Source organism: Coregonus lavaretus (assembly GCF_964263955.1).
Source record: "Coregonus lavaretus genome assembly, contig: HAP1_SCAFFOLD_9548, whole genome shotgun sequence".
NCBI lineage: Eukaryota > Metazoa > Chordata > Actinopteri > Salmoniformes > Salmonidae > Coregonus > Coregonus lavaretus.
Window position 1 is genome coordinate 652 of NW_028162173.1, and position 13,790 is coordinate 14,441.

At 51.1% G+C, this 13,790-nt stretch overlaps 2 protein-coding genes across 2 annotated transcripts; both read right to left on the minus strand.

Annotated features, from left to right (window-relative positions):
- Positions 1–3,649: 3,649 nt before the first annotated feature.
- Positions 3,650–4,036, minus strand: LOC311119500 (histone H2A; the record flags this gene model as incomplete). Its single annotated transcript, XM_084194179.1, has 1 exon — positions 3,650–4,036. One exon carries the CDS (start codon positions 4,034–4,036, stop codon positions 3,650–3,652), a length of 387 nt encoding a protein of 128 aa, XP_084050305.1.
- Positions 4,037–11,722: 7,686 nt separating this feature from the next.
- On the minus strand, positions 11,723–12,381 carry LOC311119501 (histone H1-like; the record flags this gene model as incomplete). Its single annotated transcript, XM_084194180.1, has 1 exon — positions 11,723–12,381. The coding sequence occupies exon 1, from the start codon at positions 12,344–12,346 to the stop codon at positions 11,723–11,725; it is 624 nt and encodes a 207-aa protein (XP_084050306.1). The 5' UTR covers positions 12,347–12,381.
- Positions 12,382–13,790: the final 1,409 nt, after the last annotated feature.

Below are 13,790 nucleotides of genomic sequence, written 5' to 3' on the forward strand. Positions count from 1 at the left end.
GGTCTCCTCGTAGATCAGACCGGAAATACGCTTCACGCCGCCGCGGCGAGCCAGACGGCGGATAGCGGGTTTGGTGATTCCCTGGATGTTATCGCGGAGAACTTTGCGGTGACGCTTGGCGCCTCCTTTTCCGAGTCCCTTGCCGCCTTTGCCTCTTCCGGACATGGTGTGTTCGCTAGTTGAGTTCAAGTGAATGAATGATTTCAGCGCCGGTGCGCGGTGCGCTATTATCTGCGTTTGGTCGACCTGATTGAGGCCGGCGGCACAGAAAGCGCGCCTCTGTTATATGTTCGGAGGCGTTGCAAAGGGGAGGGCGCTCGTTCTAGGGGACTAGGGAGGAGCGATTTCAAAGATGACGTGAAAGCAACTAACGTGCGCGGGAAACATACTCAAATACTGATATAGGCTATGTGGAACACAAGGCCAAACTGTGACAACTGGGAGATCAGCTAGTACACTGTGTCCCTCTCCTCATATTGTTGTTGTTGTTGTTGTTGTTGTTGCACCTGATTCTACTCATTGAGGACTTGGTAATTTAGGTGACAGGTTGTTCAATCAGCTGTGGCTGTCCAGGCCTACAAGAAAAATGGGTCCTGTTGGGGGTAGCCTACTCTACCGCTGGAGTTGGGAAACACTGAAATGGAAGGGGGACACGCAGTGAGCAAAACTCCTAACCACATAAAAACACAGACACTTGAGATCATTAAGAGCTATAAGGAGTCCATCAACTACCTGGTCAGTCAAGTCATATAGGGGGGGATTTCATGGCCACCTGCTGGAGCAGAAGTCATGTTTGCCAACACTGGCCTTAAAATCATTAGGAGCTATAAGGAGTCCATCAACTAACTGGTCAGTCAAGTCATATAGGGAGGGATGTCATGGCCACCTGCTGGAGCACAAGTAATGTTTGCCAACACTGGCCTTAAAATCATTAGGAGCTATAAGGAATAAATCAACTCATCATTCAAGTCATATAGGGAGGGATCTTAGCACCACCTGCTGGATCAGAAGTACCCTTCACCGTAGGCACAAGAGAGCCATCATCTCTCAACCGGTGCAATTTCCATAAGTATGTGGTAATAAAACAAACAACGACAGCTCCTCATATAGGCAGTGGTTTCACACATTTTTCTCCAAGATGTTCAAACGTTCATAGATGACCAGCAGGGTCAAATAATAAGCACAGTGGTTGTAGAGGTTGCAACAGGTCAGTCAGTACATCAGGAGTAAATGTCACTTGTTGTTAGTGTTGTAGTTCCTATTTCTACGGTGTTGCCTACCTGCAGCAATCATGATTTACCTGCAGTGTTGATTGCAATTACGTAATTTGTCAACTCATAATAACAGATGTTTTGCAAACCGTTGATGTTTAAATAAATGGATTCCCGGTGTCCGGATACCTTTTCTCTTAAGGGATGTGATTGAGTGAATCCAAAGTAAGTTGGTCTAAATACATAATAGGATGAATCATTCAGGTAAAATAACACAATGTCTATTTGAGTCGAATCAACGTAATATAATCCTTTTTACGTCTCTATCATCTTTACTCAATGTATTGGACCACATCAACTCAACTTACTCAAGCTTATCTACTCATAAAAACAAGCAAAAAGATCTACTCAACAATATGACGTGTGCTTTTGTTGACTGTAATAGCTTGAGTACATTCCACAAAGTCATTTTTTACAGTGTATCTAAAGACACGTTTGTTGTGGTGATGCACTTTTTCTTTGACGTTGAACTTGCATTGAACAGACAAATCCATTTCGTTACAACCCTTTTGTAGTATGACTTAGGAATATTTGTTGATGATCCTAATGTCTATGCGTGAATAGTGATTGGTTGTTGGTGAAATATTGCTGAGAACCCATCATTTCCTGGCCTTTTTTCACTATTGAGCTATTTTGAAACATTTGTTTTGCTATTGGATTCATAATGGTGACCTGGGACAAGTAATTAGTGAAACCAGAGTTCAGCAGTTGCCATTAAAGCGATCGAACCAAGTCATCCTAATAGGCTAGTATTAGCCTAAAGCAGGGTTTCCCAAACTCGGGCCACATTTTGGGAGTTTTTGCCCTAGCACTACACAGCTGATTCAAATAATCAACTCATCATCATCAAGCTGGGAGTATTAGAATCAGTTGTGGAGTGCTAGGGCAAAACGCAAAACGCGCACCCCTTGTGGACCCCAGGACCGCGTTTGGGAAACGCTGGCCTAAAGAGCAAATGCTGAAAGGGACTCACCATGAGGTGCAGTACCCACATTTAACCACAAGATGGCCTCCGTGCTCCATTGTAAAGTTTGGGCCTCTGCATGAGTCTCTCAGCAGCACTGCAACATGGGACTTTCAAAGTAAGTTGGCATGCAATGTTTTTTCTGGACTGCATGCAAGGCTATTATTACACACAACTAATAGTGTCAATTATTCATCTGAACACAATTCTTGTTACTATTCGGCCTATATTATCACTCGTTTCTTTTTCCCCTCCTTTGTAAAGCATTTTACTGTGTTACTATATAGTTCAAAGGAAGTGGATGATGCCAGATGGTTGTGTATATACACACACAAACATTGAAGCTAGACTTCAGGCAACTAAAAAGGTGCAATACGTAGCTTTTAGACGTGTTAGTGAACAACATACATGGTGGCTAATGTAGAGGTGCGTGTATACATGGAACAATTGTGCCTTTTTGATGGAAATATGGAGGTGGCTCTTAAAAGAGCCTTTGGGGGATATTCGAGTTCAGGTCATCCTCATTTATGCGCGCTCTCCGCGAATACGGCGGGCCAGCTGGATGTCCTTGGGCATGATGGTCACCCGCTTGGCGTGGATGGCGCACAGGTTGGTGTCCTCGAACAGGCCGACCAGGTAAGCCTCGCTAGCCTCCTGTAGGGCCATCACGGCGGAGCTCTGGAAGCGCAGGTCGGTCTTGAAGTCCTGGGCGATTTCTCGCACCAGGCGCTGGAAGGGCAGCTTGCGGATGAGTAGCTCAGTGGACTTCTGGTAACGACGGATCTCTCTCAGAGCCACGGTGCCGGGCCTGTAACGGTGAGGCTTCTTCACACCGCCGGTGGCCGGGGCACTCTTGCGAGCAGCCTTAGTGGCGAGCTGCTTCCTGGGGGCTTTGCCACCGGTGGATTTGCGAGCGGTTTGCTTGGTTCTGGCCATGGCGCTGCTCTGACAGTCGGGAGTATAGCCTCGAAATGCCTATGTGAAGTTTATAAAGCCGGCAGTGGCGCCTGCTGATTGGACACCATCTCCCCACCACCCCGATTGGCCCGTTTCGCAGGCCTCCTCCGTTGGCCATTGGACGGGAGGCCCGGCCTCTCCAAAACTCAAACTCCCGGTGCGCGCGCAATAGGACGCCGCCGGCCCTTTATGCGCAATAATAGTCGCCAAAGTCAAGAGTGACAGCTTATAGGCACGTATCATCTAATGCTAGCCTGCTATGGCAAATGAGGCCAAGTAGGTGTTGTTGTTCATGCAAGGCCTCATGTGGGCACAGAATGTCGAAATAGTTGTGTATACACCCACTCAATGTATTGCGGTCATAGAAAGGTACTTTGCGCTTTTGGAGAGCTAGGTGGTTGGCTCTTAAAAGAGCCTTTGGGGGTTGAGTAGTCAAGTTGAAGTCGCAGTAGCGAATTTACTTGGCTTTGACTGCCTTCTCGGTCTTCTTGGGGAGTAGGACTGCCTGGATGTTGGGCAGCACACCACCCTGAGCGATGGTCACACCGCCGAGCAGTTTGTTCAGCTCCTCGTCATTACGGACGGCCAGTTGCAGGTGACGGGGGATGATACGAGTCTTCTTGTTGTCACGGGCAGCGTTGCCGGCCAACTCCAGGATCTCAGCAGTCAGGTACTCGAGTACGGCGGCCAGGTAGACTGGTGCGCCAGCGCCCACACGCTCGGCGTAGTTGCCTTTGCGCAGCAGCCTGTGCACACGGCCCACGGGGAACTGGAGGCCAGCACGGGATGAACGGGTCTTTGCCTTCGCCCTGGCCTTGCCTCCGGTTTTGCCTCTTCCGCTCATATTGGTAGCTTGAGAAAGTCACAGAAAGTCTGAATGAGCCGCTCGCCACTTCGAGAGCCGTACATATACCTCGCCACAAGAGGCAACGATTGGCCACCGGGCCGGTGTGGCCTTATCCAATTGGAGCGAGGGACAGACAGATGGACAGACAGACAGCCCTAAGCCGGTTCCCACCCACAGGCAGCGAGTGAGAGGCTACTTTGTTTCCCTCCGACTTTGTTCTATATCGTGGAGCTCCGCCCCATAGGGGAGCTATGCTCCTAGTGGTTTACCCTCTGCCCTAGGGCAGAACAGCCTGAAGCAAAATTATGCACACACCTACAGCCAATAGGAGTACAGGTGTCCCTATATAAGGAACCCCGTTCCATCAATCTGCCTCCCATTATCTTCAGCGACTGGACTAGAATTGAAGAAGCCAAGAAGAGAGGACTCAGGACGAAGAAAACGCCGTCGATTTCCAGATCATCGACGTCGTCCTACAATGAGCACACCAAGCTTACCCATAGGGTAAGTATTTAACTAAAGCTCTTTTCAGAGCTCAATGTCGCTGTTCCCCTTGGCGGCTGTCACCCCCCCCGAAATATGTTTCGTGGGTTGAGGGACACAGCATGCCAGGGACGGCCTCATTAATGCGCCAGCTGCGCCCTCCTTTTTTGAAGGAGTGGAAGCAGCGTTGGGCATTTTTAGGGAGGATATTCCTCTTGAGGATGTGTTATCAATGTTAGTCTCAGCTCTGAGGCATCATCTGAAGGCGCTGACTCAGGAGATGACAGGGCTATTGGGGAAGAAATGAATATTCTATTGGAACAATTCATTACACTGACCCAGATGTTTAACACCCCTTTTCCTTCAGGAAATTGTGAGGTCATTACATCCCTGGATGATGACGCCACAGCCTCTCTGTGCTCTGAATTTTTAGGTCTCATTGAGTGGGCTGCTAAACAGTGGGAGATTAAGCTGCCCCCATTCCCTCCAACCCGGAAGTGGATATGATGAAGGGCGGCCGTTACTCTCGCTACAGCTTGGCGTCAGACGACGGCCTCCAGCAGCAAGGGAGCGGGCCTCGCCCCCCCCTGCAGCGCCAGAGGTGCCGGCGAGAGAGGTCATTAAAGCGTCATCCTGGCATCACCCGAAGGGCGGCCAGAAGAGACGCCGTTTATGACAGGCGAGGGGGAGAGAACGGAAGACGGCACAGCGCCTGCTGTGACCGAGCCCACTGTCCCCGCACACTCTACCGTTGAGTGTATGGAGGAGAATGTTTTTTGTTGAGGTGTGTAATAAAGAGTTGGCTCTACTTGACACTGTCAAAAAAGAGCCCCTTTTTCCATAATACATCCGAGAGCGTTCGACCTTCCTCACTCTCGCTCTCTCTCTTACCACTATGAGTGCAGCTCAGCCCACCATGGTGCGTTGCTGAATGCACACATAAGGCAGGTATATAAAAGGTATTAAGTGTACCTTATAAAGACCTCACTTTACAGACTCCTAGGAGTGCCGTAGTGAGTGTCTCACATAGCAGGCTGCAGTCTCAGCCAGATAATGGCATGATGACGCGACCGCTATTCGGGACGGCGCTCTGTCTCAGGCTAACGCCTCAGTCAGTGCAGTTCAGACTCGTGCTGCGTTCACGGAGGGCCGGATTACTACGGTTACGGGCGTAACCAACGTACCGGCGCCCCCGTCTCTCTCAGAGCGCGCTGATAATAATCACATTGGGGATGGCGCACTATCACAGACTAAGGTCTCTGTTAGTACGACCCAGACCCATGCTGCGTTCAAGAAGGGCCCGATTACCACGGTCACGAAGGTGCCCAGTGTATCGGCGCCCCCACCTTTTCCTGAATGCGCCCAGGCTCACCACACTGAGTGTAGTTCAGCCCACCAGAGGTGCAGAGCTGAACGCACACAGGAGGTGAAAGGAGGAATAATACCTAGACGCCGTCTTGGTTTATCTCAAAGAGACCTCACATTACAGACTCCAAGGAGTACTGTAGTGAGTGCCTCTCATAGCAGGCTGCAGTCTCAGCCAGAGAATGGCATGATGACGCGACCTATATCTGGGGACGGCGCCCTGTCTCAGGCTAGTGCCTTAGTCAGGGCGGCTCAGAACCGTGCTACGTTCAAGGAGGGCCGGAATACTAGAGTTACGGGTGTAACCAACGTATCGGCGCCCCCTGTTCTCACAGAACGTATTGATTCTCACCACTCTGTATGTAGCTCGACTCACCAGAGGTGTGTAACTGAGCATACACAGGAGAGGAAAGGGAAAAAGGTAGCAAGGCGCAGCCTTAGCTCACCTGATAAGGACTTTTTACTACAGACTCCTAGGAGCTCTGTAGTAAAGGTTTCACACAACAGGCAACAGTCTCTGTCCCAATGTGACATGAGGACGCAGCCGCTAGCTGGGAATGACGCCTTGCTGCAGGCTAATGCCTCAGCCAGCGCAGATCAGACCCATGCGACGTTCAAGGAGGGCGAGAATACTAGAGTTACAGGCGTAACCAATGTATGGACGCCCCCAGTGTATTCAGAACGTAACAATGCCCATGGCTCTGAGTGTAGCTCACCACACAAGAGTGTGCTGTTGAGCAGCCGCATGAGACCAGTGAGGAGGTATTGTGGCACCATCTTGTGGTACCAGTCAGAGATCACACTTTTCAGACTCTGTTGAGTACTGCAATGGATGGGTCTCATGGCAAGCAGCAGTCTCAGTCAGACAATGACATGATGACGCAATCGCTTTCAGGGAAGAGCGCTCTGTCTCAGGCCAGTACCTCAGACAGTGCAGTTCAGACCCGTGCTGCGTTCACGGAGGGCAAGATTACTGGAGTTACGGTCGTAACCAACGTATCAACGCCCCCGATTCACCCAGAACGAGCTGATGTTTCCTCTCCCTTTCAAGGGGGGCCCGCCTTGGGCTATTCCACCAACCCAGTGCTGGGGAATAGCGGCGGTGAGGGCCATAGAGGAATACAGGTCTTTCCTACTAGACGCACCACAGCTTCGTGCGCGCCCGCTTTCTCAGCATTGCTGGCAGTGGCGTCGAAGCTGTACCCTCTCACGCTGGCTAGAACAGACGTTAGAGAAGGGTTATGCCCTCCAATTCCATCGGACCCCACCCCCGTTCAGGGGAGTAGTGGAGACGGTGATGAAAACGCCAGACAAAGTGGCCGCTCTGAAGTCAGAGATTACGGAACTTTTGGCGAAGGAGGCGGTCACAGTAGTACCCCGAGAGCAAAGGAACAAGGGGCTTTACTCGCCCTATTTCCTAGTGCCCAAAAAGACGGGGGGAGTGAGGCCGATTTTGGATTTACGCATTCTCAACGAGAGCATAACCAAACGGCCCTTCCGAATGCTGACGACAAAACGCCTACTGGAATGTGTTCAGAAGGGAGATTTTTGTACAAGCATAGACCTAAAGGACGCGTACTTTCATGTGCCGATACAATCGCGCCACAGAAAGTTTCTGCGGTTCGCCTTTCAAGGGGTGGCGTACGAGTTCACGAGGATGCCGTTTGGGTACGCCCTGGCACCTCGAACGTTTTCCAAATGTGTGGAGACGGCATTGGAACCGCTGCGTCGTCAGGGGATAAGGCTATTAGCCTACCTAGACGATCTGTTGATTCTCGCCCCGTCAGCAGAGCTGGCGTTCACACACACGACACAGACAGTGATTCATCTCACGCGTCTGGGGTTTGCTGTGAATTGGAAAAAGAGCGCACCCTGGCCCAGTCATCAGATTGTCTACCTGGGACTACAGCTAGACACTGTAATGATGAGGGCACGAATTTCGGACCCTCGAAGGGCAGCATTGTTATTAGCCCTGAGGAAGTGTCGTCCGAATCACACAGTAACGGCGCTATCGATCATGTCACTTTTGGGTCTCATGTCGGCAGCCCACTCTGTGGTCCCGCTAGGGCTTCTGCATATGCGCAAAGCACAGCGGTGGTTCGCCCAACTAAGACTAGACCCAGTGCGTCAACGTCATCGGTTGGTGGTGGTTCCTCTCTCGCTAAGATCAGACCTGGGCTATTGGCGGAACCCGTGCGTTCTCACGCACGGAGTCCCGATGGGCAAGGTGTCATCCTACATTCCAGTGTTTACAGATGCCTCTCTGACTGGATGGGGGGGGACATGTCAGTCTCAAGCGATAGGAGGTGCATGGCCTCAATCAGGTCGTCACATCAACCTCCTAGAGTTGGAAACGGTGCGACTGGTCTTGACCCACTTCGCGTCTACCCTTCGGGGTCGCGATGTGTTGGTCTGGTCAGACAACCGAACCACAGTGGCTCACATAAACCGCCAGGGAGGGGTCAGGTCTCCTGCCCTTCACCGGGCGGCAGTGAAATTGTGGCTGTGGGCTCACAAGCACCTTCGCTCGTTGAGAGCAGCGCACATTCCGGGCTACTTGAACGTAGGGGCAGACCTCATGTCAAGAGGGGGTCCTCGAGACGACGAGTGGTGTCTGCACCCGGACATTGTTCTACAGATTTGGGAACAATTCGGGAGAGCCGAGGTGGACCTGTTCGCGTCACGTGTGAACGCACAGTGTCCCCTATGGTTCTCTCTGAGAAATCAGGACGAACCGCCATTGGGAAGAGACGCATTCGCGCACTACCCGTGGCCGAGAGTTCTACTGTATGCATTCCCTCCGCTGTCTTGCATTCTCCCACTGTTAGCCAGAGTGAGGTCAGAGGAACTGTCAGTGATACTGATAGCGCCCGATCGCCCGGGGGCTCCGTGGTTTGCAGAGATGAGTCAGATGTTGATTGCACCACCCTGGTCAATTCCACATCGACGAGACGCGTTGATTCAGGCGGGAGGCTCGATAGGGCAATGGCCCATAATCGGCCAACCACTGAAGGCTTGGCTCCTGAATGGGTCAGGTTAAAGCGCCGTGGGTTGTCTGATGCAGTGATCAGAACGATACAGGGCGCAAGAGCCGGTTCCACTTCTAGGGTGTATACTAGCAGATGGAACGTTTTCTCACGATGGTGCGATACACAGGACGTGGACCCCATGAGCTGTCAGGTAGAGAGTGTGCTCTCATTCCTACAGTCTATGTTTGATAAGCAGAAATCGCCCTCCACTATTCGAGTGTTTGCAGTGGCAATTTCAGCCGGTCATGAAGGGTTTAACGGAAAAAGTGTGTTCAGTCACCCATTAGTGAAACGTTTCCTATTGGGAACGCAACGGCTTAGGCCAAGGCCTAGAGCTACGCTGCCCAAGTGGGATTTAGCATTGGTTCTCGAAGCGCTATGTAAGTCGCCGTTCGAGCCATTGAATCAAATACCCCTCAAGATGCTGTCTATCAAGACGGCGCTGTTGCTCGCCTTGACTACTGCTAAACGAGTCAGTGATTTGTGTGCACTGTCGACGAGACCCGACTGCCTTGCCATTAATGGCGATCTGAGCAGAGCGGTGTTACGTCCTAACCCGGCATTTGTGCCGAAGGTTATTAACAGTGCATATAGATCACAGATCGTGGAATTGTGGGCTTTTCATCCCCCTCCCCATGGGGAGAGGAGTGAGGAAAAGCTTCATTGTTTGTGCCCAGTACGCGCTTTGGCGTGTTACGTTAGGCGCACAGCGGCGGTTAGGTCATCGCCTCAGCTGTTTGTGTGTCACGGTGCGGCTGCATTGGGTAGACCACTTTCAAAACAGCGTTTGTCTCATTGGCTTTGTGAAGGCATTGAGACGGCGTACGAGGCAGCGGGGCAACAACCGCCTCAGGGTATTAGAGCACACTCCACTCGTGGAGTGGCAGCTTCTACTGCCCTCTTCAGAGGAACAGAGGTAGAGGATATTTGTAGAGCAGCGTCATGGTCGACACCGTCTCCTTTTATCCGTTTCTATCTGTTGGATATGTCTTCTAACTCTTTGGCTCGGTCTGTACTCAGCGTGGCTGAAGGGAGACCATGAGCGGAATAGAGAAGGAAAGCAGGATTGTGACTATGTTCATAAGTCCGCTTTTATTAGAAGTAACATATTGTAGACATGTTTTCTAACTCTTTTGGCCGATCGAATTTCAGCAGAGCTGAAAGGCGTTCTTGAGATAGAGAAAGAGGACAAAGCGGGACCTTGGACAGGTTCCAATCAGGTCCGCTTTGGTTAGGAAGACTTATGTCAAGGATAAGCTTTTTAACTCTAATCTCGATTGCATTCAGCACAGCTGAAGGAGAATCTTGAGGTAGAGGAGGGAGAAGCAGGACGATAGACTGATCTCTATCAGGTCCGCTTCGGATGAAGAGCATATTCTGTAGCATATCTCCTGGCTAACAGTGTCAGCATGTAGAGACATGTATTGAATGGACAGAATGTGAGGTCATCTATCTGAGGTTCAGTTTAGTATGACTGGTATATTTTGTCCCTGCCTACTAACCTATGGGGTTCCATTGAGTGAGTAAGGCGGGCTATTGGACACATAGTGTAGAGTGACATTTATGTCATTCCATTAGTGGATAATAGTATTGTCATAGAATATGGAGGTACGGCTAGCTGCTATTCAGACTAGCATGGCGTATATTCTATTGATCTGCCCAATAGCCATTGACATTGTCATTGAGCTAGATGGGGCGGGTCTATAACCGATGACGCGGTATATTGTGACGCCCTGATGGGTTCCTTAGTCGCATTACTGCGGGAATTGGTTACAGCCATTGCTGGGCTTGACCTTTTTTCATTTTCGAATGGGAAATGTTAGGCTCGGCAGGGAGTACATTTTGGAGCGTTTCGCTCCGCCTTAAACCACTAGGAGCATAGCTCCCCTATGGGGCGGAGCTCCACGATATAGAACGATTGGTTACCGGAGTGTAACTCCAGTTCTATGAGTGGAGCGGAGCCCCATAGGACTTAAGGCCCTACCGACCCTTTCTAGTCTCGCTGAAGATAATATCTCGGGAGGCAGATTGATGGAACGGGGTTCCTTATATAGGGACACCTGTACTCCTATTGGCTGTAGGTGTGTGCATAATTTTGCTTCAGGCTGTTCTGCCCTAGGGCAGAGGGTAAACCACTAGGAGCATAGCTCCCCTATGGGGCTCCGCTCCACTCATAGAACTGGAGTTACACTCCGGTAACCAATCGTTACTTTGTGTCATTTCGCGTGAGCGCCAAAATGTCCGAAATGACATCCACACATTATTTCTCTCCAAATGGGAAACAAACAGCTGGTGAGGGTGCACTCTTGAGTTTGAAATCGAAGCCACTATAGTATTGTTATTGTTATTACATGGCACTTGTAACACATCACAGCAGCCTGCCTCTGAACGGGAATAGCCCAGTGGCTCATATATAAAAATGGCTGTTGAGGGTGCACTCGTGAGTTTCAATTCGAAGCCACTATAGTATTGTTATTGTTATTACATGGCACTTGTAACACATCACAGCAGCCTGCCTCTGAACGGGAATAGCCCAGTGGCTCATATATAAAAATGGCTGGTGAGGGTGCACTCGTGAGGTCGAATTTCTGAGCCATTTTGGCCCTCTATTATATGCCTCTCCCTTCGCACACACCCAGAGTGGGACAATGTTGTGTGCGTAAAAGTAGCCTAGTGTGCGTAATTTCTTTTCCACGACAGGTAGTACATGGAAATCAATGCGCTTTCTATGGAAAGAGGTGGGTGGCTCTTAAAAGAGCCTTTTGTGGTACAACATGTGTCGAGTAGAACACTGTTTGTAATAGGTTTACTTCTTCTTGGGGGCTGCCTTCTTGGCCTTGGCTGCCTTGGGCTTGGCGGCTTTGGGCTTGGCTGCCTTTGTAGCCTTCTTGGGGCTCTTGGCTGCCTTCTTGGCCGCTGCGGCGGGCTTCTTCACCTTCTTGGGGCTCTTGGCGGCCTTTTTGGGTGTAGCGGGCTTCTTGGCCTTCTTGGGGGACTTCTTTGCGGCGACGGCCTTCTTGGCTGCTACCTTCTTGGGCTTCTTCGCCGCGGCGGGCTTCTTGGCGGCCACCTTCTTTACTTTGGGGACTGCGGCTTTCTTGGCGGGCTTCTTCGCCTCGACGGCTTTCTTGTTGAGCTTGAAGGAGCCGGATGCACCGGTGCCCTTGGTCTGGACCAGGGTACCCTTGGTGACGAGGCTCTTGACTGCGATCTTGACGCGGGAGTTGTTCTTCTCCACGTCGTAGCCGCCTGCCGCCAGCGTCTTCTTGAGTGCGGCCAGGGACACGCCGCTCCTCTCCTTGGAAGCGGTCACAGCCTTGACGATGAGCTCGCCTACGCTGGGTCCCGCTTTCTTGGCCTTGGCTGCTGCCTTCTTCTTGGGTGCCTTTGCCGGCGCGGCGGCGGCGGGTGCTGGTGCGACTTCTGCCATGTCTGTCTGTCGTTTGGTCCGGTACACACACACACACACACACACGGTCTGCGAGGAGTAGTTTGCTGTAGACGCTGTTCTGCGCTATTGAAGCTCCACACCGAGCAGGGGGCTGGCCTTAAACGCGACATGAGAACCATGTAGACTCAAGCCAACCAGCTCGGCTTCTCTGGGCTGGCCAAATGCTCTTTCACTTGTGTTTTCTGTTCGCCTATATCGGCCCAAAAGTCACCGACGGAGCCGTGTTTTTGCTCCAAAAGCGAACGGCCCAGCGAGCAGACTTGTCTCCGTTCAGAATAAAGTCATGTGGGCCGCGGAAGGGCCGTGCATTTTGTTGCGACTCGCTCAAAATCTCACCGTTGGACTGTCGGGTGGAGCGGTGCGCACTGGTTTTCCTGTGCTATTTGTCTCCTAAATGGGCTAAAAGTGCATCCGATTGCCAGCAGCACTTGTTGTGTAGTGAGCCGAGATGTCTGGCAAGGGAATCAAATGGTTTGGGGTCCCCTGTTGTGGTCCAGGGTGTTTTAAAGAAGTGCTCTTTTGGGGACCTTAAAACACATACACCTGTGAGGCCTGGCTGAGACGAGAGCTGTACTTCAAGTTTCAAGTTGTATTCGTCGTATGTACAGGATCCACATGGTATAAACTGTCCTACGACATGCTTACTTGCACTGTGTGTGTATTAGTACTTTTTGTGCACTGGCAGTGTGTGTGTTGTTGTTGTATTTGTAGGCTACTATTTCTACACAGTGAGATTGTGTGTTGTCTTCCCCTCCCTTCTGGTAGGTAGGTAGGTAGGTAGGTAGGTTGGCTGTCTCTACTAATATATTGTTCACCTGCTTGACTCCGCAGCGTGACTCGGCTCGGTCTTTGTGTCTGTGGGTCTTGGTGTCTGGCTGGCGCTATGGAGGCTGGCGCCCCATGGGCTATGGCACGTTGATATAGGCCTCGATAGAGGGAGTCTCTCTCTCACACACTCACTCACACTCTCTCTCTCACTCACTCACTCTCTCTCTCTCTCTCTCTCTCTCTCTCTCTCTCAAGGGCCGCATATGTGGTTGGACTGGGAGAAGAGTCCCAGCAGGTGCATGCGGGTCAGAAGGCTGATTGCGGCCTCTTTTCTTGTCCCTGTTGTATAGTGTCTCTCTCTCAGTCTCAGAGTCTCTCACTCACTCACTCACACACACTCTCTCTCTCTCTCTCTCTCTCTCTCTCTCACTCACACTCTCTCACTCACTCACTCACTCACTCACACTCTCTCTCTCTCTCTCACTCACTCACTCACTCACTCTCTCACTCACTCACTCACTCACTCACTCTCTCTCTCTCTCTCTCTCTCTCTCTCTCTCTCTCTCTCTCTCTCACTCACTCACTCACTCACTCACTCACACTCTCTCTCTCACTCACTCTCTCACTCACTCACTCACTCACTCTCTTTCTCTCT